This window comes from Alligator mississippiensis, chromosome 10 (assembly GCF_030867095.1).
Source record: "Alligator mississippiensis isolate rAllMis1 chromosome 10, rAllMis1, whole genome shotgun sequence".
NCBI classification, from domain to species: Eukaryota; Metazoa; Chordata; order Crocodylia; family Alligatoridae; genus Alligator; species Alligator mississippiensis.
In genome coordinates, this window is record NC_081833.1 from 52,143,615 (window position 1) to 52,167,172 (window position 23,558).

The 23,558-nt window shown below is 42.7% G+C and overlaps 1 protein-coding gene across 1 annotated transcript in view; it reads right to left on the reverse strand.

Moving 5' to 3' along the window:
* ADCY7 (adenylate cyclase 7) overlaps positions 1 to 23,558 on the reverse strand; it is a 62,138-nt gene that overhangs the window by 17,423 nt on the left and 21,157 nt on the right. The window contains exons 7-15 of the mRNA XM_019497500.2: positions 20,029 to 20,156; positions 19,087 to 19,245; positions 14,210 to 14,342; positions 9,864 to 10,049; positions 7,566 to 7,609; positions 4,616 to 4,696; positions 3,805 to 3,877; positions 2,457 to 2,554; positions 934 to 1,018 (exon numbers count right to left, since the gene is read on the reverse strand). Of these exons, the coding sequence (XP_019353045.1) occupies positions 934 to 1,018; positions 2,457 to 2,554; positions 3,805 to 3,877; positions 4,616 to 4,696; positions 7,566 to 7,609; positions 9,864 to 10,049; positions 14,210 to 14,342; positions 19,087 to 19,245; positions 20,029 to 20,156 (987 nt within the window). The remainder of the gene's footprint in view (positions 1 to 933; positions 1,019 to 2,456; positions 2,555 to 3,804; positions 3,878 to 4,615; positions 4,697 to 7,565; positions 7,610 to 9,863; positions 10,050 to 14,209; positions 14,343 to 19,086; positions 19,246 to 20,028; positions 20,157 to 23,558) is intronic.

Consider the following 23,558-nt stretch of genomic DNA (forward strand, 5'->3'; position numbering starts at 1 on the left):
TCTTCTAAAGATTACTATTCATACAGTAGTGTCCTGCACTCTCTGTACCCAATTTCATCTGTCTCTTGATACTTAAGAAAAAACACCTCTTACTGTGTCATTTCTCATAGTAACTGAGATCTACAATGCTGAGGCTGCCAGCCTCGTGCTGAAAGGTGCTGGTGAGAGATCATTCAGAAAAACTTAAATTTACTTCCGACTTCAGTCCACCAGAGCCAAGATCTGGTGTCCTTACAGATACACAGCAAAATCCATTTGTTCTCTCTGGAGTTCATGGGGATGGTTAACATGAAGGCTGGACTGGACAACACTGTTTTTTTAAGATACAAGGCTGTTCTCTGTGTTTGTACAGCTGTTCTCATTTTATTAAAAACCATAATTATATACATTTGACAGTACACCTAGAGTGTCACACAGCAAAGAATAAATTCAAGCACACGGTATTCAATTTACTACAATTTTAAGTTCAACAAAGATCCTTTAAGGAAAAGCAAGCTACACTATTACCATCATTAAAACACATGGGCATTTTCACTTTTTATATTACAGCTTTATGAATTCTTGTTTAACCCACCCTTGCACTCAAAAAAATTGTAGGATTCATAACCAAAATCACTTAAGGAGTAGTGTATAGTATCAAAATCTTGTAAAATTTGGCATAAGAACAGAAAGCACTTGGGGTTTTTAAAACCACAATTATATAATAGAATGGAAGAATTATAGCTCATTTCCAAATGTAATGCCTTTTGTTCAGCATCTAAAACTGTGTTTTAGACACTGAAATATACCCAGCTTGATTATTTCAGCTTTCCTTGAACTGCAAATGCTCAGTACCTAAATGCACGCCATTTATAGGTAGGTGCTTAAAATATTTGAGTGCCTTATTTTAGCCATTAACTTTAAAACAAATAGTTGACCTACATTTTTACTTACCATCCATTTATCAACAAAACACATGCATAAAATCAGTCCAATGACAACTGCTATAATCCCAAATGAAATCCCAAGTTTTGGAGTTCTGAAACAGAGATGAGAAGTGTTAAAAGAAAGTTACAGGTATCATGCCATTATCAAATTCCAACTCATAAGAATACACCCCTTAACTTTTTCTCCTAAAAATAAACAAAATTCATTTCTTTCGGTATGAGATGCCCACAAGATAAGGCGTTCCACAGATCAGGGGTGTCAAACATAGGGCTGGTGGGCTAGACCCAGCCAGCAGAGCCCACAGGGCTACCTGCAGTCTGCTGGAAGTTTGGGGGAGGGTCGTGGCCAGGGGTGAGTGGCCTGCCTCAGAATCCAGAGCCCTTGGCCCCTGGTGGACATTGCTATCCAAGGCAGGCAAGGGCAGAGACAGCCCTGTCACCCTCCAGCCATTTCACCTGCTGTCACTGCTGCGGCCCCAGCTCCTCAGTCGCTGGCCTCATTGCCCACTGTCACTGCATGTACACACATACTCTGTGCTGTGTACCACCGCCGTGTGTCCCGTGCTCTGTGCTGGAGCTGGAGCCCAAGCCAGCACCTCATACTGCATTCTCCAAAGCACAACCATGTGTCGTGTGCTAGAGTTGAAGCCAATAGTTTCCCCCATGCTCCCTGCCACAGCCACCAATGCCACCCCTATGCATTCCATGCTGAACACAGCCCTGGCATGAAACACATCAGTGGCAGCAGCTCTAGCTCTGGCATGGGGCATGCAACACATGGTGGAAGCTGCTAGAGCCACCCCATGCCCTGGACAAGAATCTGGCCTACAAGCAGCCCTGTGTTCCAGATCCAACCCAGGGCAGGATATGAATTTGATATCCCTGCCATAAAAATGGCTGTCCTCCTGTGGCTGAGATCCACTTCCAGGCTCACTATCAAGATCTCACTTTCACTGCTCCTTCATTCAAAACACATGCTATTATTATCCTATGCATAAACAATGAGGGCAGCACACTATAGCAGGCATGAAAACATGTTTGCCAAAGGAAGTCTGCACAATCAGAGTTGTGATAAAGAGATATTTAACAAGCCAACACCCTTCTTTTGAGTTCCCCCTCCATGTTCCTTTTTCCTCTTAAAGGAAAGGGACATCTTAGCTCTACTTAATCCTTCTCCTCATTTATAGTCAATCTGGTTATGGTCAGATAAACTATCTAAAACAATACATCCTCATTTAATTGATCTGTGTATTCCTCTGTGTATTAACTGACCATTGTCAAAACACACTACTGAGGAAACACTGTCCATTTTTGTTATGCAGCTGTCCTGGCTCAGGTACCAAAGCTGCCTATATGAATGCAACGTGCTAACAAAGAGCAGGTTAGGATTATATGTCACTTGGTTACAGCCCTGCAGGAAGGTCTGGAAGAATGAAAATGTTATTCAAGCAAAAGCTATTGCTTTACCCAGGGGTTCATGTAAAATGTAAAACAATACAAAAAAGAAAGAAAGAAAAAACATGCACTTACATTGGCATCACAAACATTTGTATCACAAATATACAGAGCAACACAATACTGGCACACGCAAAGTAACTCCTCACTTTTGGGATGGAGATGGTGCGATACTGAAACAGATTGTAATCATGTCAGTAAAGAGAATTACAGAAGCCAACTACAGAATTTACTGAGCTTTTTTAAAAATTAGACAAATCTACCACCAACTATTTTTACCCCCTACAGTTAAAACTAAATACAAAACATTTTTTTTAAATCTAATAATAAAGCAACCATTAATTGTCATTCACAGAATAGTTCGAAAGTATTGATTTCCAACTTAAAGAAGTATTGTACTTGCATAACAGATTATTACATTATATGGGAATTCACACAGTGGATGCATCTACATGTGCGATTAACACAACACAATAAACTCCAGGGCCATTTGACCTGGAGTACACTGCTCCCAAGTGCAGTGTTGAGACGTGCACCCAGGACAGCAGCAATTTGGGCTAGGATGGAGCAGCCCTGGTAGGGGAGCACTGGGGGCCAGCCCCAGCCTCCAGGTGGTAGCATCAGACAGTGGAGGGGCAGGCAGGAGCCAGAGGTCTGGTCCCTGGCTTGCTGTGCGGACCGGGCGATATTTGTGCCCGGCAATCGCCATCTACATGTGTTTGATCTCACTTAATGACTCTACTGTAAGATAGTATTGTCCCTGACAGTACTATCTTACAGTGGAGTTAATTCGTTTACTATGTATTAGTGAAGGCGGTTCTTGAGGGGAGTGGGAGGCATCAAGGGGCAGGTGTCCCAGGTAGGGGGAAGCTTTGTGTGTCCAAATGTGTTCTGCAAAGGGGAAGCAACAGAATGTAAAATGTTTTACTTGTAAAGAGATTTGAAATGCTATGCTGTCCCCATTTAAGTTAAACAACTATAACTGTGAATGATTTGGGCATTAAGAGTAATATTACCATTCATACAGGTTATGCACTGTATCTGCCAATTCTGATACTCCACATACAATGACATGAACACCTGTTACACTGTTGTACAGAAACATTTTAAATGTAGCTTCTTGCTTTTGTAATAAAGATGCTCAAAACTAATACGTCTCACTGGCAAAACCCCATTGACTTAAATAGGGCCAGGTTTTAACCTGAATCTGTAACAGACACCTTTAGTCCATAGGATTAAGATTGCCAAAAAAGAGTGGATAAGCCAAACAGTCTGCACTACATCAGATTACCCAAGACCTCTCTGGGCTGCAGTCACCTCAGAAATCCCAATGAAGAAATAAAAGCACTTTCAACAGTTCTCTTCTGCTTGCATAAATTCCAGTACCATAATTATCAAAACAGATTGCTTATCCCTTACCAACCTCTTTTTCAAGTCCTGTTTCTACAAAAAAGAGCCAGAATCTACAGAAGTCATCTGATTTACAACACCACGGTCTGCATTGAAACAGAAAGAGATTTTACAAAACATAGGCAATAACCAAAGTAGCAGGATGCAAACAAAGCCCTTTAAAAGTCTGAGACCCCGACTCAAAGACCACTTTGTTAGTAAGGTCAACAATTACCAAAGAAATCTATTCTGACAGTTCTGTTAGTATACCAGCCCTCAGAGTAGAAGTATTAGTGCTGCCAGCATCTGCCTATGTTCTCCACACTGTCCACATGCGTGCATCAGTTCTTTGCTCCTTAGCTGTTTGTATGCAGAGATGAGACAGAGGACTTCCCACCCTTTTCCTGACCTTCACTCAGCTCATTTTTTTGTACAATGCCCAGATACTTAAAGTAATGTCTAGGCTTTTTAATAACATTTTTTTTCAGCTAGAGCACTGTACAGTACCGTATGGAGCACTTGCATTGGACATGATCTGTTTCCAGGTACAATTTCTTCATTTTCTCAGAAATAAAATATTGTCCCTGGACAGAATTTTACTGTAGAACAATGTTATTAAGCTATACTAGAACACACTGTAATCAAGTTAGAAACGAGGAATAATTAAGAAAGAAAGAAAAACCCAACCAAAAAGAAACAAGCAACAGAAAAAGCCAAGACAATTACTTAATCTCTTGCTGGTTCTGGAAAGCAGAGCAGAGGTTACATCTAGTTTTAAAACTAAGAATACATGTTTGCTCAAAAGAAAAGCAGATCCAAGAAGAAGATAATAAAATAATACATACTTGGTCGAACTAAGACCCTCAATGGTTGACATCATTTCATCATAAATATCTTCCTCCAGCCTTCCTTTCTGAGATGTATTTCTGAGAAAAAAATATATGTATATAACAAAGCAAATTTGTGGCTTATAAAAAGGGATTTATCTCTACCCAAACTTTCAAAGTATGCTGCACGATATAAGCATAAAAGGGTTGTCTCATACTGCTACTATTGTTTATTATTGTGATTTTACTATGTGATGTACCAACTCCAAAATAAGCTCTAAAAAATAATTTAAAAACAGGCATAATTAATTTTGAGACTTTTGTTTATAAAATAAGGTTAAATTCAGATGCTATAAATACAAAAATATATTTACCTTTATTGAAACCTAAAAGAAATAAATAAGTAAAAAACTACTGGGAACATTCAATTACTGCTAACGCAAGAATGAAAAAGGAATGAATCTCTTCGAAGTTACCCATCCCCTTGCAAAAAAACCCACTTCTTACTTTTCTGTAGAAAAACAAAGGGGGTTAGTGAGGACATATTAGACATTAAGAATTCCAGAGGGAGAGAATTCTGTACTTACAGGAATAAAAAGACAAAAAAGAATATTTATAGTTTACAACTCAAGAAGAATACAATTACATACATCTAAATCTATACAAACTAACACACAAGGAAGGAACACACATTCACGCAAGACAGCAGCTTTAACAGATGAATTAATAACCATTAAGTTACTCATTCAAACAAAATAATTTTGAAGGCACCCTATCTTCAGTGAGTTGTTAAGCTGAATAATCTTCCTTTTATTTTATTTAGCTTACTAAAGAAGTCTGAAATGCCAAATTCTGCAGTGCAAAAGTCTATTAACATGAAGTCAGTTTATGTAAAAGTTTAAAAGCTAAAGGTAGCATTAGCAATGCATGGGGAATATGGCTTGTTTAGTCTTGTGATACATTTACTGCAAAATTTATCATTAAAAGATAGTAGTTTCTGAATTACATAGAGCATAAGCACAGCTAAGAGGCATCTCAAGATTAAACACAATGTCTAAAAGTTGGATTTTACAATTTCTTCTATTCAGGTTGAGCAGTAAACTTGCAATAACACATTAAAATGCCTCAGACATCCAGTATATCTTGGAATGATGTAATGAGCAAACTGGAGAACAAGACAATACGTTCCTTTAACAAAGTCCATATAAAGCAATGGCCAAGGCTTGCTATTATGAATATGGGGAGCAGCAGGGGCACTACATAAACTTCCCCAGGCCTGACTGGCCCATAGAGTAGGATAAACAGTGGGATAAATTAGAGCACAACACTAGCTTGGGGTTTTGCAAGTGCTGACATAACCACTGCACTAAGAGTGGAAAGTTAACAAAGTTATTCTCCAAGGAAGAGTCTGTTTCTTATGCTAAACCAATGCTGGTGCTGCATGTTGACTATTTTTCTAGTTTACTAGCTCTCAGGGACAGGTTTGCACAGCACCTAGCACAGTGGATCCTCCCTCCCACTCTGATTAAATCACACAAGTGCTACCATGAGACAAATAATTAACAGGTCATAGGAACAGAAGAACCTGTGTTCCCTATTATTAAACAGATGATAACCTAAGCTAGCAGCACATATGGAGTTGTTTTCTGCTGATCTTTGTCTCCTTTTTCACCTCTCTTCCCTGCTGTACCCTGTTCTACTTCCTCAAATGAAATGCAATCCAGTAATACTCGAGTGAAGGGACTATCAAGAGGACAGAAAAAATGTTGTAATATTTTAAATATATGTCCTAAATAACTGAATTATTTCTTAGGAACTTGAAACTTCCTTTAAAAACAGTGTAGACCTGATTGGAACCCCTTAAACCTAGGGTACAATAGAGCTACCGCATTTGATTCCAATATGAGGTATTTTTCCCCTTTCACCATGGGGAAAACAAAGGCTTGCCTCAGATTCAAGTATCACTGCTGGGAGCTAGGAGAAGCGCCCGTGCAGGGAGTACAGCTGGGGCAGGGACAGCATTGGCAACATGCATATTCCCATTTCCAGCATCTCTCCCTGCCTGACTTCCTTATGCCCTGCTCTTTGTCTCCCTTGTTGGCAGAAATCCAGGCAGGACAGAAGGAAATCCCATGCTGCTGTGTCTCCAGCCAGCTGGGTGACCCACAAAGCCGCTCCTCCCGGCTTCCAGCTGGAGCAATGCAATTCAGCTGTAGCAAGCATCCGGAAGCTCCAGAGTCACTCCTGCTACTGCAAAACGCAGCTCTTCAGGAAGCCCAGCTATACAGCATGCAGATTCCTCCTTGGAGCCTGCTCCCACCCAAGGGGGTGGATGGGTGAGGTGGAAGGGAAGCCAAGCAGGGAAGGAGGAATCTGTCCGCTGCAGATCTGGACTCCCTGCATAGCTGCTCCCTGCAGTGTGGGGTAGGACCAGCTCTGGGACTCACCCTGAGTCCTGATCAGTAGGTAAAGCAGCTGAGGGGGAAGGTGGGCAGGGAGGCAAGGAATAGGGAAGTGGTGAAGGGGAAAGCACCACAGGGGCAAAGGATGGAGAACAGGCTGCCTGCTTCCCCTGCCCTTGCTTGCCCCCACCCTTTCTTCCCCCTCACCCTACCTGCCTGCCTCCATCCCTGCTTTGCCTCTGCCTCTCTTTTCTCCCTGCCTGCCTCTTTGACTCTGCTTTCCTCACTCCTTCCCCTGCTCCCCTTGCAAAAGCAGAGACAAATTTAAGATGACCCTCCAATCATTCGATTCTGGACATGGAAAATTATAATAAATTTATAATTTTACGTGTCTGGAATCTAATTATTGGGGTCATCTTAAATTCAAAGTCATCTTGGATTTAGCTACATGCAGCAGTTGTCTGGATTTTATTTAAATAAATATCTAAGTCCTATAATTAGGAGTGCATCAAACAGCAAAAGGACCCCCAAAACCATACAGTAAGTAACAAAGTTACTTGACTTACCTATCTGAAGTCCTCAGACGACCTGCCATACGCAAAGGTATTTCCTAAAAAGGGAAAAATTGAGAACACATTTAATACAATCATCTAATAAAAACTGAAGAGATGATTTTAAATATACTTAAAGAAAAAGTCAACCAGACACCCATGACAACATAAGTGTGAAGAGCTAATTTAAATCATACAGCAGATGTTTATTTTCCACTAGACTACTAGCCACAGAAGTGATACAGAGGTATTGTACAGGATATTACATGAAACTTGATCAGCACTGAATGCATAGCTTAGTTTCAGACATTCATGTAACAAGAATCTTCTTCACTCACTTGTCTGAGCCCCCCTCCCCTCCAAAAATGAAATAATTCCATTCTACACGGTAGTTAATGTAAATGCTATACTAAATATAAGATGAGGAGTACAGAAGGAAGCTGTAGTATTCACCTTCAGGTGAAACAAAATAAGTCTAGTGAATCTCCGGAGGAAAGTTAAGATCCAAAAAGAACAGATGATAATCTAGAAGTACTGGGTAGCATCGGCTCTTCTCAGTAAGACAAAACTATCCGTTTAGCCTGGATGGGCTTTTAACAAATCAATTCATTTATGTAGTCACTGTCTACCTGTGGCCTTCATTGGGAAAAACATTTAGATACGTGCCAAAGATAGACACAGGCTTAATTTTTGGCAAAACCAGAGATCAAATAGCCACATGGATAATGCTATTTAAGTTTCCAAGATCAGTTTCACTGTCCCATGGGAATTTTTTTTTAAAGTTTTAACACTGAATCAGAATGAAGTAAAAAAAAAAAAAAAATCTCAAAAATATTTTTAAAAATATTTTTACTTTAACTACAATTTCAAAATGCAAAATCATTTAGAATAACAATTTTTTTATTTTAAAAATATTAAGATGGCTGGAAAAGCATTTCAAAATGGTCACTGTGTTCAGATTGGCAGAATTCACTAAAATGTTCCCTTTCTAGCAAAGTCATTTCTGTTTTGACAATTGTTTTCTAACCAGAGGTGGAAGATTGCTGCCCAGCTTTATTACCAATCTCTTCTCTCATCTTCATAACATGCAACAAATGAGATCAGCAGAGGAATCAGAATTGGAGCCAAAGTAGAAAAAAGAACAGGATAGAATTTTCCTCTAATAATTCACTCCCCTCTCTTGGGCTGATAATACAGTTTTGATAAACTTTAGGGCACACCGACCGCCAGGTCCAGCTATTCCTTTTGGCTTTTAGAAAATGGGAATCCATTCTTTAAACTGTCAGGACTTTTGTGTATTTGGAGCAATTGGATGGGCCGGTTTGTTTGGCTTTAAATGAGTGTCCAGGGTTCTCAGAGGCTGGGATGGATGCTCTTGTATACAGACTGGGTGGAGGGTGCCAAGGATACAAAAATGTCTGAGAGAAGCAGAACTTAAGGTTTTTGCAACTGGTTTGCTAGCAGCAACAGGCCTTGTTCTGCTGGGCATTAGCCATTTTTTTTTTGCTGTTTTGCTAAGGATGCTGACTGCAAGGTTTCTTCTAAGGTGCGCATGTGTGCAGCTGCACACAACTAAAAGTGTGGCCGCGCACAGCCTTTCAAGGCCACGCACCAGGAGAGGTGGGGGCGGGAGCCTGCTGCAGGCTCCGCCAGCTCCGCAGAAGTGCTCCGCTTCCCCGCATCAAAGCTAAGGAGTGGAGCACTTCCCTGGAGCCGGCGGAGCCCATGCCAGCCCCCCGCCGCAGCCTCCTTCCCTGCCTTGCCTTATCTCAGGGAGGAGCCACTGCCTGCCCCGAGTGAGACTCTGCCGGCTCCGGGACACTGCTCCACTCCCCCGCGTTGCCTCAAGGGGTGTTTCTTGCAGTGTCCCAGAGCTGGCAGAGCCTCACTTGGGGCAGGCAGTGGCTCCTCCCTGAGGTGAGGCAAGGCAGGGATGGCGGCTGGGGCAGAGGGCTGCTGGGCTCTGCCGGCTCCAGGGAAGTGCCCCATTCCCCAGCCCTGATGCGAGGAAGCGGAGCACTGGGAAGCTCCAGCCCCTGGCCCCAGCCTCTCAGCTCCAGCCCCCGACCCCGGCCTCCAGGCCCCTTTGATAACTACCCCATGCTGGACCAAGGTGGCGCGCTCACGGACCACTACTCCTTAAAGGGAACACTGACTGACTGTGCACAGACAGGCATCTGTTTGGCATTTTGTACAAATCGAAATACCTAAAATGGCAACAAGTCCAGCGAAGAGACCAATCACAAGTCTTAAATTCTCCACAACAAATAGGGAGGAACAGCACAAAACCTGGAGTGCAACTTCAGCCCTCACCTTTCTTCGCCTCCCTTGCGGAGCTGAAGATTCACTGCTCACACTTTCTCTGTGGTTCAGGTGGGCAAAGGGTCTAGCTGCTCCCCAAGACTCCAGATAACGTGTCATTCGGACAGAGGCTCGCATCTTCAGCCCATCGTTCACCCTTGCTTTAGGAAGATGATTGTTTGAAGTGCTTTGTTTGGACTAAAAGGAGACAATGCCAAAGTTAAAATATCAGAAAAATCAGCTGAGCCCAGAAGCTTGTACCATATGAGCCTTGATTCCCCATCTGTTGAGCTGTCCTCAAAATCTCCCTGCCTGCAAAACTGAGCTCTGATTCCATCTTCTGGCTTCCTGGCCAATCACAAACCATAGAGCTTTACAGACAACTGAAGGGATTTTCTCCACTTGAGAAGAGGCAGAAGGTGAGCAAAACCAAAAGCTTCTGCCATACGTCTTCGGTACATGATTCAAAGGGAACAATACAGTGACTAGGAGGGCAAAGGAGACAGTTCTGCAAAATGCAGATTCAGCTCCAGATTACAATGGGGATTATATCCCCTGTACAACAGTTTTGGGTCAAAGGCCACAAAACTTCCTTCCACAGGACCAAAAGCAGGCAGGGCAAAAAGACTAATGGCTATAATACGAGCATCAATCACTAGTTTGATACTGCATCAATCAATAGTTACATCCTAGCATCTTAGGCATCATCAGGTGTGCAAGAGCCATTTCAAGAGGTCTACCGAGTCACCATGACAAACATTCAAATAGCATATGTGCTACAAATGCAATAAACTCTGTGTACAATCCAGTAAATTATTAAAGCAGATGCAAGTCAGGAAGCCATAAATTCTGACATGGGGGGGGGGGGGAGGGGAGAGAATGGCTACACTAATTATTAATTGAAGATAGCTCTCCTGTGTTTCTTCCTAAGCAATTCCTAAGGAAGACGATGCAAGAGCTATTTTTTTTTCCTCCTGTGTTTTTTCCTTGTTGGTAAAACACTGCAAGAGGGCCGGGCCCCCAGGGGTGGTGACCATATGGTTCCTTCCCGGCTCGATCTCTAAGATGCCCTCCCTTGGTTGCTTGCCTTCCATGCTTTGCTTTTATTAAGATATTAAGGAAGGGATACTAAGACTCATGGTCTTGGAGTGAACTCTTGTCACTTGCAGCCACTAGCAGGTTCCTCCCGGACCCTGCTGGCCTCAGTTTGTGCCCTAAGTCGAGTGGGACCTCTCGGCTCATCTATGCCCCCAAGGCACCTGTAGCTTTCAGGGCTAATTACATGGGCTCTGTCCTCCCCAATAACTACACCCATGCCTTGCAGGTGTTATTGATCACCAGTCCTTCCAGGCCACAGCCTCAGCCCTATAACTAGGCCTCCCTGTCCAGGCACTTTATTCACCACGGCTACTCCCCAGTTTGTTTTCTAGGCTTACCTGCTTCTCTTGGGCACTTCACTGCTCAGGGATATTTCTGGGCACAGCTTTCCTGCATGTAGCACTTTTCCCATACAAGCTGGCCCCAGGCATTATTTCCCAACCTAGCAGGCACCTGCCTCTGCATCTGTGCTTTGGGACCTTGGCCCCAATCTCTGGGCCAATGTGCTCCAATCCCCAGGCTGCTGTGCCCTGCCTCTGCCCTCTCCAAGCTGTGGGCCCCTGGCCCTGATCTCTGGGCCGCTTTCCCCCATTCCAGGGCTCCTGTGCCCAGCCTCTACCCCTGTCTGGGCTACAGACTTACCCACCCCTGCTCCCAGGCCTACCACTTCCAAGGCCTGCCTCCCCAGGTGAGCCCAGCCCCCTGCCACACCTGCAGGCTGCACACTCTCTTGAAGTGATAGGCACACCAAGCGCCCTGTCACAAACACCAAATCAAAATTGTCAATATTCCAGTGCAGCCAACAGTTGCCTAGTTGTACTTAGGTAACCAGCAGTTACAATATCACCTACCTTCCAAAAAGGTAACCTGCCATGTAAGTCACTGAAGGAGAATGAAGCACTGAGACGGCATTTTCTCGAAGCCACCAGACTATGTGCATTGGGGATCCCAGCTAAGATCCTGCATCATCCCACAATTAGCATCAAATGCAGCACAGAAGCAGCCATCTGAACTCTACTAACCATTGGACCATTTTAAGAGCTGGATTTGTACCTAACATGTGCGTGGGTGATGGGCCTGCTCACTTAGCTGATCTTTGATCAATAGCTTATCAGGGCTTGTGTGTGGCCTCTGCAGAGCGGAACTGTAGGAGCAATACAGTATGTTTCCCAGCCTGGAATGTGGCTGCCCAGGAGAAGTAACACAACCAGTTAAGGGCAAGGATAAGGTAAAAAATGACAAAGTTGTGTGACCTCTGAGATGCACTTCCCTATGCATCTGAAAATAATCTGTGATCACAGGCACCTCCTTGGAAGCTACCCAAATCCGTTCCATGCTCCTGTAGGTTTTGATGCAGCTGGCCAAAGAGGAAAACCCTAAACACCCAACTGCAGATTCATGCAGCTGTCTCACTTGCCAACACAATTCTTGCACACGCAAAGTGCATAGCTCAGATGTACCAGCTAGTGACCACACCTCAAGTTATGTGTGACTGTCACTGAGCTCAAAGAAATGGCAGGGAGGAGGAATTAAAAACAAGTAACAGCAAAAGAAAACAGCTACACTGATGGTGGTTTTGCCATGTTTTAGACACATGCTCTTTTACTGTCTGTATGCTCTGGTGTGGCTATTAAATTTTCTTAATTCTGACTTTTAATGGGAATTTAAAAGAATTAGTCAAACACAGGACTGACCATCAGGGTATCTAATTTCTGCTCTGGGAACACAATGAAAGGCAGGAATTATTGGGTACTACAGACTTTCCTCCTGTGTTATGGTAATAAATGAATCACAGTGAATTATGTGAACTGGTGAGGAAAGGCTCATGGTTGGGACTTGAGAGTTAATTCACACATCAGTCGCACTAAGCCTATTTTCCACCTCCTACATGAGATGATGAGGAAAGGCTAAAAGTGGGTGAGTGGTTGGGTGTACAATCTCAGTATTTAAGTAGAACCTGGGTGTGAGTATCCCTTTCAGGAAGAAGTGGTTTTAAGTGAAAAGTCAGCATTTGGCTATACACTACAGAGGCAAATACAGCAGGCACAGGTAGCTTTCAAAAGAGGTTTTCCTACAGGCAGTGGACACTCGCATTGTTATGTTCGCGGATTTTCAGATAGTGTTTAGAGTACAATGTACAGAAGAAATTTTATTTGGAATTCAGGACTGGTATATTAGTTTTGTGCAAAACTTGTTGGCACAAACCGATTTATGAGCAAAACAAAAAAAACAATTAAAAAATGAGTGTTTCTTTGTCTCCTTCTAGTGCAGGGGTGGGCAATTATTTCAGCTGGAGGGCCACTTACGGAGTTTTGGTGAGCTGTTGTTGGCTGGGTCAGCACCCATCACCTCCTCTACAACAGCTTCCTATATGGTAGGCGGCAACAGAGAGCAGGCAGGCAGGACACATTTGGCTGGGTGGGTGGGGAGTGGCATCCAGGAGTGGGGCAGGTAGGCAGGGGCTAGGATCATGGGGCACAGACAGCAGGAGCATGGGCATGCTCTCTGCCCCCTCCTGGGTCAGGCTGGTGGTCACAATCCACCTTCTGGAGAGCAGATTGCAGCTCAGCTCTGGCCCTGTGCTATCACTGCAGTTCAGCCCCAGCCTCATGATATAGGCCCTGGCCTTGGACAGGGCACCACCCACCTGTTCCACTCCCAGGTGCCATCCCCGTGGCCCCAACCCACCCACCCAAGTGCCTCCTGCCTTTGGGGGTCCCAGGCCAGTCTTCATGGAGACTCTGCCTGCCAGTTCCATTCCGCCCCCCCATATGGTGGGTGCAGGGTAGACCATCCAGGGTGCCCAGGCACAGTGGGGCTAGGTCCAGCAGCAGCAACACTAGCAGAAGCAACTGGAAGAAGCTGCCACCACTACCCCAGAACCACTTCATGCCCAGGGGCAGCAGGACTGGCCACACATGCCACAGCCGGTGCTGCCCCCCAAGCCTGAGCTGGGTAGGGGCCAAGGGACATGCCACAGGCCAGATAAAATCCCTTGGCAGACTGGATCTGGCTCAGGAGCTGTATTTTGCCCACCCCTGTTCTAGTAATTGGAGCACATCATTTTATGAACTTCCTATTGCATTCAGACTGATCGGGTAAATTAAAACAATAGAGAAACATGTTTTTAAAGCCAGAGTGTTTTAAAGCCTGAGTTCAATTCCCTACATACCAGATGCACATTTGAATTCTGTTCTTGATCCAAACATCACACATGCACGTACGCAAACACTATATATATTTAAAAGGCATATTCTTACCCTTGGGTCAATCACTAGGTAAGTTTTGATGTTATTTGCTTTAAGGTATGGGTCTCTCTGGTGTCCATTCCCTTCTTCCACTTCATAAACTTTGCCTAGGTGTTTTAGGGTGGCTTCAGTGATGTGTACACGGCTGCAAAGGAAAGAAAACCAAGACTCAAACACTTACAGAAAGGTCAGCCTAAGAAATTCATTTACATTTCAATGGGGCTGTTGGCATTTCTGTGCTTCTCAACAGCCTTGTGCTTTGGCAGTCAAGTCCAGGGCCCTGCCAGGTATCTGAGCAGTACCTGCAATCCAGGAGAGCACATTTATACAACACAACCCAAGTTGGATCCACATATTTGGTTAAAAGGCATATTTTAACATATTTTAACATATTTTAACATATTTGAGACATATTTGTCTCAAAATACTTCCCAGAGCTAAGTAATATTATTATGAAACGAAAGCAAAATATAGTAGGATAGGGGAAAGGCAGAAAGAGAAAGAAAATCTGGAAGGTCGGCTACAGCAAATCCTTAGGGAGTTTTATTACCAAGGAGAACAATTCCGAATGGAACAATCAGAAGTCTACCATCACCTAATGGGAGCTGCAAATACTGCCATATATGTATTTTGCTTGTGTGTGCATGGTCAGGAATATGTAATTAAATTAATCAATCACATGAAATCAAGTGTTTGGATAAAACCATTCCAGGGAACCACACAGTGAAAGAGCAGAATGGTTAAATGTGGTAATAAAAACAGCCACCTTTTGCACTGATTCTGCTTTCCAGCTGTAGATCTCCAGACACTCACAGATAGAGTAAATGTGGCACAGGGAGGCAAAACACTACTCAAAAAGTTGTAACAGAGCTGGGAAGAGAACTTCGGCTGCTCTCTTCTAGAAGGGTAGCTGGGCCAAAGTCCAAAGACTTGCCTGATAACAGTACAAAAGGGATTAATCACTGCTCCCCATTCCCTTCTGCTGCATAGGTGCTCATGTGAAAATAAATTAGGCAGGGCTTGAGATCACTGACCAAAAAGATTCCCCAGGAGGCAGGCCAGGAAGCCCTATGTGCAGCTCTTCGGGAGCCAAAAGGCAAAGATTTGTAATAGAGAGGTCTGAACCCCAATTCTGTCTACCACTTAGTGACTGGACATGTTTCTGTTTTGTTTCCTGACAATTGGCCTGAAAGTTTTAATTGCAACTGTTACCTCAGCTGAACCATCTCCAAGCTATGCAGACTTTCTAAGCCAAATTCTTAGAAGATGCCCTCATCAATCAGTGATTTCAAGTAGCTGTTGTAATGTGCTAGGTGACCTGCCCAGATTAACCTGGGGCTCATTTAAAGAGTCACCCCTTGCAGCTAAATTGTTCATGAATGTTTTCAAATATACTGAAGCACAGCATCTGTTTTTTGGTGGTCAATTCAAGAATTTGCTCAGCTGCAGATTAGGACTAACTGTATCAAATGCTCTTCTCTAAAATCAGGACTCACACATCCAGTTCCAAAATAAAGTATATGGGTGTCTTCTCCCTTTCATTTAAATTGCCCTGCAGATGCCATAAATGATGACATACCATAAAGATGACAATGTTTAAGAAGATTACAGTTATCAAGTCATAAGAGCTGGTCATAGAAGGCTAACTTCAATCTATTCATTTAGACCCAAGACAGAAACTATGTTGATAAATGTATTGGATTTGTTCAGGGACTTTACCTGAGTGGCTGTGCCTTAAGGAAACGATCCTTCGGGCACAGAGGGAGACAATCCCAATGTGGGGAAAAGTGGCCAAAAGGCTTCCTTGGCTGACCAGAGAAATCCAGAGCAGCCTAAGGTCCCCCTTGACTAGTTTGTAGACTGCCACTAGATCCCTTCTCAGCCTTCTCTTTTGGAGGCTGAACAGGTTCAGGTCCCTCAGCCTCTCCTCGTAGGGCCTGCCCTGCTGACCCCGATCATGTGGGTGGTGGCCCTCCTTTGGACCCTCTCCATATTGGTCACATCTCTCCTGAAGTGTGGCGCCCAGAACTGGACGCAGTACTCCAGCTGCAGCCTGACCAGTGTTGCATAGAGGGGGAGGATCTCCTCCTTGGACCTGCTTGAGATGCATCTGAGGATGCACGACAAGATATGGTTGGCCTTCCTGACCGCTTCCCCACACTGTCAGCCCATGGTCATTGTGGCATCAATGACGACTCCAAGGTGATAGATAGGCACAGTCCCCAGCCAGGGCATGCTTGGAGGGGGAGGAGGGAAGCAGCCCTTGCCAGTTTTGTCCCCAAGCAGTAGGGGGCGTGGCCAGATGCCAGCCCCAGTCAGCGTCCAGCAGCATGAGGCAAAGCGGGGTAGGGAGGAAGATTAAACCCCACTTCCCTCCATTGGCAGAGACCCCCGGGTTTGCCTGGCTTCCCCTCCCTCACCCCCACTCACAGCTTAAGTAGCAGGGGGTGAGGCCAGACACAGGCTTGAGGCAAAGCGGGGGCCAGGAAGGGGATTAAACCCCCGCTCTCTCCCCTCTCCTGCCAGCACAGGACCCCAGCCAGGGTCTGCCTGGCTTTCTGCCTGTGTGGCCCTCCCTTCCCCCCTTCACCTCCGGCCAGTGTCTGGCCATGCTCGCTGCTGCTCGAGGGGCAAGTAGAAGGGGGAGACCAGGCAGACCCCAGCTAGGTTCCTGTGCCAGTGGGAGGGGTGAGGGAGACTGGATTAAACCCTACTTTCCCACCTCACCCTGCCAGTCCCGGCCAGGCATAGCCAAGCCCTCCACTGGAGCATGGAGCAGGGTGGGAGGAGGGCAGAAGTATGGCAGACTCCCACGCACAGACCTGGGCTGGGGATCTTGTTGGCCATGGAGGGGGTTTAAACCCCCCTCCCTCCTCTCCATGTGAACCTGCTGGCCCATGCCCCCTGCCCCATCCACTCCAACAGAGGAAAAGTCTGGCATGGGCTACTCTCCAGCCCAGTTTCCCACCCCACCCACTTGTCAGCCAGTCCTCACTGCTATAGCTAGGGAGCAGTGGGCGGGGCTAACCCTGCTCTGCCAAGACAGACAGCACAGCCTACCCCAGGGCTGCAAAGCATCCTGGGATACTGGAGGACTGTAATTTAACTTGAACCCAGAAGGGGTCTGGGACAAAAGTTCTATAAAGATGTTTGACTCAAATCAGTTAAGTCTGATACTACATTCAATCACGTTTATCTTAAACCAGTTTCAGACATTTTAAAACTGGTTTATGTGCACTGAACTTCTGTTCTGTTCTGGGTTTAAACCAGTTTCTGATCACTTAAACTGGTTTATGTGTAACTTCTATCTCCAGCCTTGGGGACAAGCAAGAGAAAAGAGCTGGAATTAATTTCCTTGGTGCTTGGTGAATTGGCTTACTTGCTGAAAGTAGGCCATATAACTCTAGCTCTCATATCAGCATTTACGAAGGTTTCCCTTGCCAACTGCTGGGGCTAGGTTCCTGACAGTTCCCATGGTTGGCAAAACCATGGTTGGCAAGACAAAAGGCTTATGGGAAAAATGGCAGATGGAGGACTGATGCATGGCCACAGAAAACTGTGGTTACTCAAAACTGTATACTGTGGTAGCCAAAATGGTATATAGAATATTAAACATAGATACTCAAAATCGTGGTTGGCAAAACCGTGGAGGAAACCTGTATCATTATGCTGAACATGCAATCATGTTGCTGTGCAAAACTGTATCTATAATATCATAATATACAGGCATGTGACTTGCAAGATAATCAACTTGCTCCCAAAATGCAATGTTAGGCGTAGCCAGAAGGGTGCAGGGGACAGGACACTGACTGGGAGTTCGAAGACATGGGCTCCATGCTAGATGTCTCCAGGAAATCGCTTCACCTTTTACATCCCAGTTCCCCTCCAGCCTGAGTTTGCATAGTCTGTTTAGATGATATATATTTTTGGGACTGTATCGCCTGATGTGCTTTGATCATAATACAAACAATAATAATCAGCGTGCATGTGCAACTCACAGCATGAATTTCAGTTATTAGTTACAGTTATTGGAAAATGAAAGTCGCTTCTTTCTAAATAAATAAATAATAAATAGCTGTCTTTTAAACATATTTTGGTTACATGCTATTTTTATTGAGTACTGAAAAGAGGCAGCATGGAATAACAGATAAGGCACTAGCCTGTGAGCCAAAAGAAAAAACAGTTCTGTTCCCTGGTTCTTCTACTAACCACCGCCCCCCCCCCCCAACTCTGGGCAAGTCACTTCACAGGTCTGCCTCATTTTCTCCATCTACAAAAGTTATATCAACAAACATACTTTCCTTTGTAAAATGCTTTGCCACCCGCTGAAGAAAAGGACTGCAGAGAGAGAACCATTATAGATGAACAACACAAAATTATAATTTATACATCAAAATGCCTGCCTTGGGTTTCTGGATCTAATTATAGCCCTCAATTTTTAAAATTATATAGGCATATGCATGTGTACACATGCTCACGCCTGGCTTATGTTATCAACAGAAACACTAGGTAATTATACAACACTGAGTTGTCCACTGAAGCGCTGTGTGTATGTTTCTCTATCAGATCACAAATATAGATATTTTCGTGTATAATATGAATCAAATAGGTCAGTATATAGTATACTACTGGACACAAAATTTATGAGATTCCAGAAAAGTCAAAAGCTGCATAAGTGGCATTCATTCACACAAGATTACAGCTATTTAATTCTATAATTTCTATAGATAATTTTTAGAAGGAAATTATCAGACAATGCCAATATTTTAAACAGCTGTAATAAATGCACATTTTTGCCCATTTATAACCTCCCTTATTTATAGTTCCAGAAACAGCTATGAAAACTTTCCTTATGGAACTGAAGCAGCACTGAAATCAAAGATCCTTACCCAGGTACTCCTGCAGATTCCATACGATTTGCTAAGGAAACATCATGAGACCAAACATCGTATTGCCATTTCCGGAGTCCGATCACACCGCAAAGCACATTCCCAGAATGAATACCAACTCTCATATTGATGTCTACTCCAGTAGCTTCTCTCACTTGCCTATGGGAGAAGGAAATTACTAGATAATTAACAAACTTCCCAGACATATACTTTCCTCCACAGTACTTAATTGTTTTCCACTTACTGGAAAGCATATGTAAAACTGAAAATTGCTGAGGACAGTAAGAAAAGTAGAGATTTGTTATAATTAACCAAAGATGCTCTTCATCAAGAGTTCCTCTGATCTGTGTATTTTAAGTATTTTTTAATTTTATTAAATATAATAATAGTGTGGCTTTGATCTTCCAAAGAGAGAATAAACAAATGAATTAAATCTCAGCTAACTGCATATGGGGGCTCAGAACAGCAATGTCTTTTGCATTCAAATTAGAATATAGATGAGAATCAGTCTCATGCTGATAAGAATTTAGCCTGGCATTGTCAAAAGCCCATAGCAGTGGTGTAACATGTCTCCCACTAAAGTCAAGGGGAATGGATTTAGGCCAACTGAATGCTTTTAGAAATATCACCCTTAGGCTACACTTCACACCATTTCAGATAAAAGATTTTTAAAGAAGATAATTAAATCTCTTTGGCTTCCTAAATGTATCTTATATATAATTAAACCATTCTATGCTACTTGAATGTCAGGTTGATGCTATAGATAACTTTCTCAAGTACTGGTGCCTTGATTGAGAATCCTTATTCCAGACTGTCCACAGCACAGGCTAAGAAAAACCTTATCCAATAGCTTCATAGCTTTCTTAAAAAATTCAACACTGCAATTCAAAGCTATATCCATATATTCTGGATGTATGTTATAAAGTTTGTTACTATACATACTTTATAGCTTCACACATGTCAAGTCCCATTTTCACACAATTCCTGGCATGAACTGGTAATGATACAGGTAGGCCTGAGACACAGTAATAACAGTCTCCCAAAATTTTTATTCTCATGCATTCATTTTCCTGCAAAATCAAAACAAAGAACAATAACAAGGGGGGGGGAAAACATTGCAGATAGGCACATAGCACAGGAGCAATCCATTGTCAGTACTGTTGGAAGAAAAGTTTGGCCCCATTTAATGCTGGCTGAAATAAAAGACATTCTCCCTCTCCCTTCAAAATCAAAGAGGTTTTTTATTTTTGTTTCCTCTTGCCTTTATCACTTCTGAATTACTGAAATAAACCCTAACTAAACTTAAAGCCAGAAATCTGTAAAAAGGCTTCATTAAAAGAGTCAGGAACCTACCACCTGAAGGACAAAACCTATTTCTTTTACTGGGGTTTTTATTATGAGAAAAACATTAAAAAATAGCATATTTACTTGGGGTGAGTAGAATCTTGAAACACTAGCTGAGTAGATAAAGTATTGTGTCTTATCACAATGCTAGCCAAGACTTGGGGAAAGAAAGAAGGAACAAAACAATCACCCCAGCAACTTTGCTGAAGATATTTTCAGTTGACTGAAGAGGAAAGCCAACATGCATGATACTTCTCCACTGCTAGAAGCTAATCACAGAGCAGCAATTCAGTTGAGACTGCTGTTCTTTATTGCCAGTAGAAGAGCAAAAGGTGATTACTTGTGATGTTTAGCTTCAAGACATTCATTTAGATTAAACAAACGTCTTGGGAAAGGGAAGACTAATCAGGCACTCAGAACAGTGAGAGAACACCCCATGTTCTCTATTGTCTTGGGCCACCCTGCAGATTCTCAGTATAACCATGACAGTAGCTAGGCAGCCACATACCTTTTCTGTTTAATAGATTATAGGGGGAAGTATGTTTTTACGGTTAAGGTGCTAGACTGAGACTCCAAAGAATTGGGCTCAATTCACAGCTATGCCATGGATTTTTTTTGGATTTTTTTTTATTTATTTATTTATTTTTATTTTTTTTGGTAATTTGGGGAAAATCACTTAGTCTATGTTTCTATTACACATTTGTGAAGTAAAGAGCAATAGTATTTTTTTTTGGCTTGGCATGACTTGATTCCTAAAACATCTTCAATCTTTACTCTGGCTTTTCTTCTCACAAGCAAAACACTCCAAGTATAATATAATCCTATCATAGTTTTCTTGTACTCGATCATTTATCTTCGAAGTATAATCCTTGTCTAGACGTACTGATATACCCAAGAAAATTAAGTTGAATTTTTCAATGAACTTAAGTTTGGTCTTATTTTCATTAAATGTTTCCATCATTTTGTTTTAAAAACATCCAATTTGATTACTGTATACTTATGTAGCCACATTACTCATCTCTCAAAATGTTACAAAATCAGGGTGATACACTAGAATGGCAAAATAAAATTTTGTAGGGCTTAATGAAAACTATTTTCAGACTTTTTGCAAGAGTCCAAACTTTTTACATTTCTTCAGTTCAAACCTCTTATCTACTGGTGCTGATAGCAGGATAACTTGTAACATATACAGTGTACTTACGCTAGAAAATTAGATGTGGAATGCTGAGATTATTTTTCTGAAATATTATATAAAAATAAACTCTACTATTATAAAGGCAATTCAACCATTAACTTTTCTGAAATTTCAAAAAATGCTCACAGTTATCTTTTCAAATCATTTTCACAAAGTTTCTATTTTTACCTTAACTTCTGCAGCACAAAAAAGCTAATGGCAACTGAAATACCATGTATTCATAAGACTTAGTGTACAATATGGCTTTTAATGAAAAGGTTAGTATGACCTGCTTAGTCTTCAGTGCTTGTAACGTTTTAATGGGAACTGAATTCATGGAAGTACTATATGAAAAACTATAAGTGTGGGAAAGGATGACTTATTGTTTAAAAGGTTTTAACCATGTACTTATGCTATTTTAGCACTAGTGATACAGCACATTTAACAATTTAATTTGACCGCATCCATCAAGATTTAATTAAATCACTTTCATAAAGCTCCTTCTGTTTAAATGATTTATAGCAAAATGACATAATACTTTAACAGCAGTTAGAATTTATAATTTCTCCTGCCTACTTCATAGAAATTTTTAGAACTTTACCAACAAAAGATTTTACAAGCCCATTAAAAGCTTCTATCTAGGCTTCAGTTATATGCATAACTCAAAATATACTTGTTTCTAAGTCAAACAAAGATCTTTAAACATAACATTCTACCTGCTATTATACATTGTTTTGTCTCCTACTGTAAGCCACCCTGAGCCTTTTTGGAAAGGGCAGCATATGAATCAAATAAATAAATGAAATTCAAGCACTGGAAGTTCTGAAAGGCAGGCATTGATCTTTGCTTGTTCTTCAGCAAGAATACATTTCTAGAATCAGAACTTAGCTAGATTTTTTTTTGTCTGGTCACACAGGACACAATAGAATGAATGCAGCTTTACTCTTTTAAAGCTGTATCACCTTCACAGGGTTGAGAGCAGAAAAATCATTACACGGGACTAGGCACACACAAAAAACAGACCAGTGCCATTCTTAAGACTCCAGCAGCAACTGAATCCTGCAAACCTTTCCTGCCAGCATTTGATCTACTGACTCCAACAGCACTATAGTGGTAATGAGTCTTAGCAGAATTAAATACTTGCTGCAGCAGTCCCATTTCATCTCTATGCATAACTAGAAGTCTGAAATTGGATGTAGCAGAGTTTACTAGAAGATGTGAACAACAGGAAACTGAATTATGGGGCTGTTCTGAGATGCTGGAAACATCCTAAATTGTAAGTGCAAAGTTAATTACCATACTCCAGAGTTGGGGGTGCAGTTTCTTGCATTTTGTATTTTAAAAAACATTATTCTGTACGATGTTGCCAGCAACTTTCAAGCCAAACTAGCACTGAGCACTGCGTTCATCAATCCACATTCCTGGCCTTACTGACCAGCCCCAGGAATTGCTTCCTCTATTTAGCCAAGGGGTGGGCAAAATACAGCCCATGGGCTGTATTCAGCCTACAAACTGATCCTATCCAGCCCGCTGACTGCTACCAGGAGCCTGAGGAGGGAGGGCTGTTCTGTGCACCTCTCTGTTCTGCCACAAGTGGAGTTGGGCCACACTGGGACGCACGCAGACTCCTAGTTAACCCAGTCACCAACTCATCCAGTAGACATAGCAGCATTCATCTCCTCATCCTCATCTCATCTCTGAATAAGAATCAGCTAGCTGAAACACCCAGCAACCTAATCCCAATGCCTAGACCAAGAAAAGGAGAAGTAAGGGGTAAAGCCTCAAGAAACTGCCAGAGTTAACTGAACAGCGAGCCAAGGAAATGACAGAGTCAGTCAGGAGCACTGCACTTCTTATGAGACTGAAGCCCACCCCATATTGCAGCCTATTTCTGATCAAGACCAGGGCTATTCAATGTACAGGCCACAAGGGATCACATGCTGCTCCCCATTCC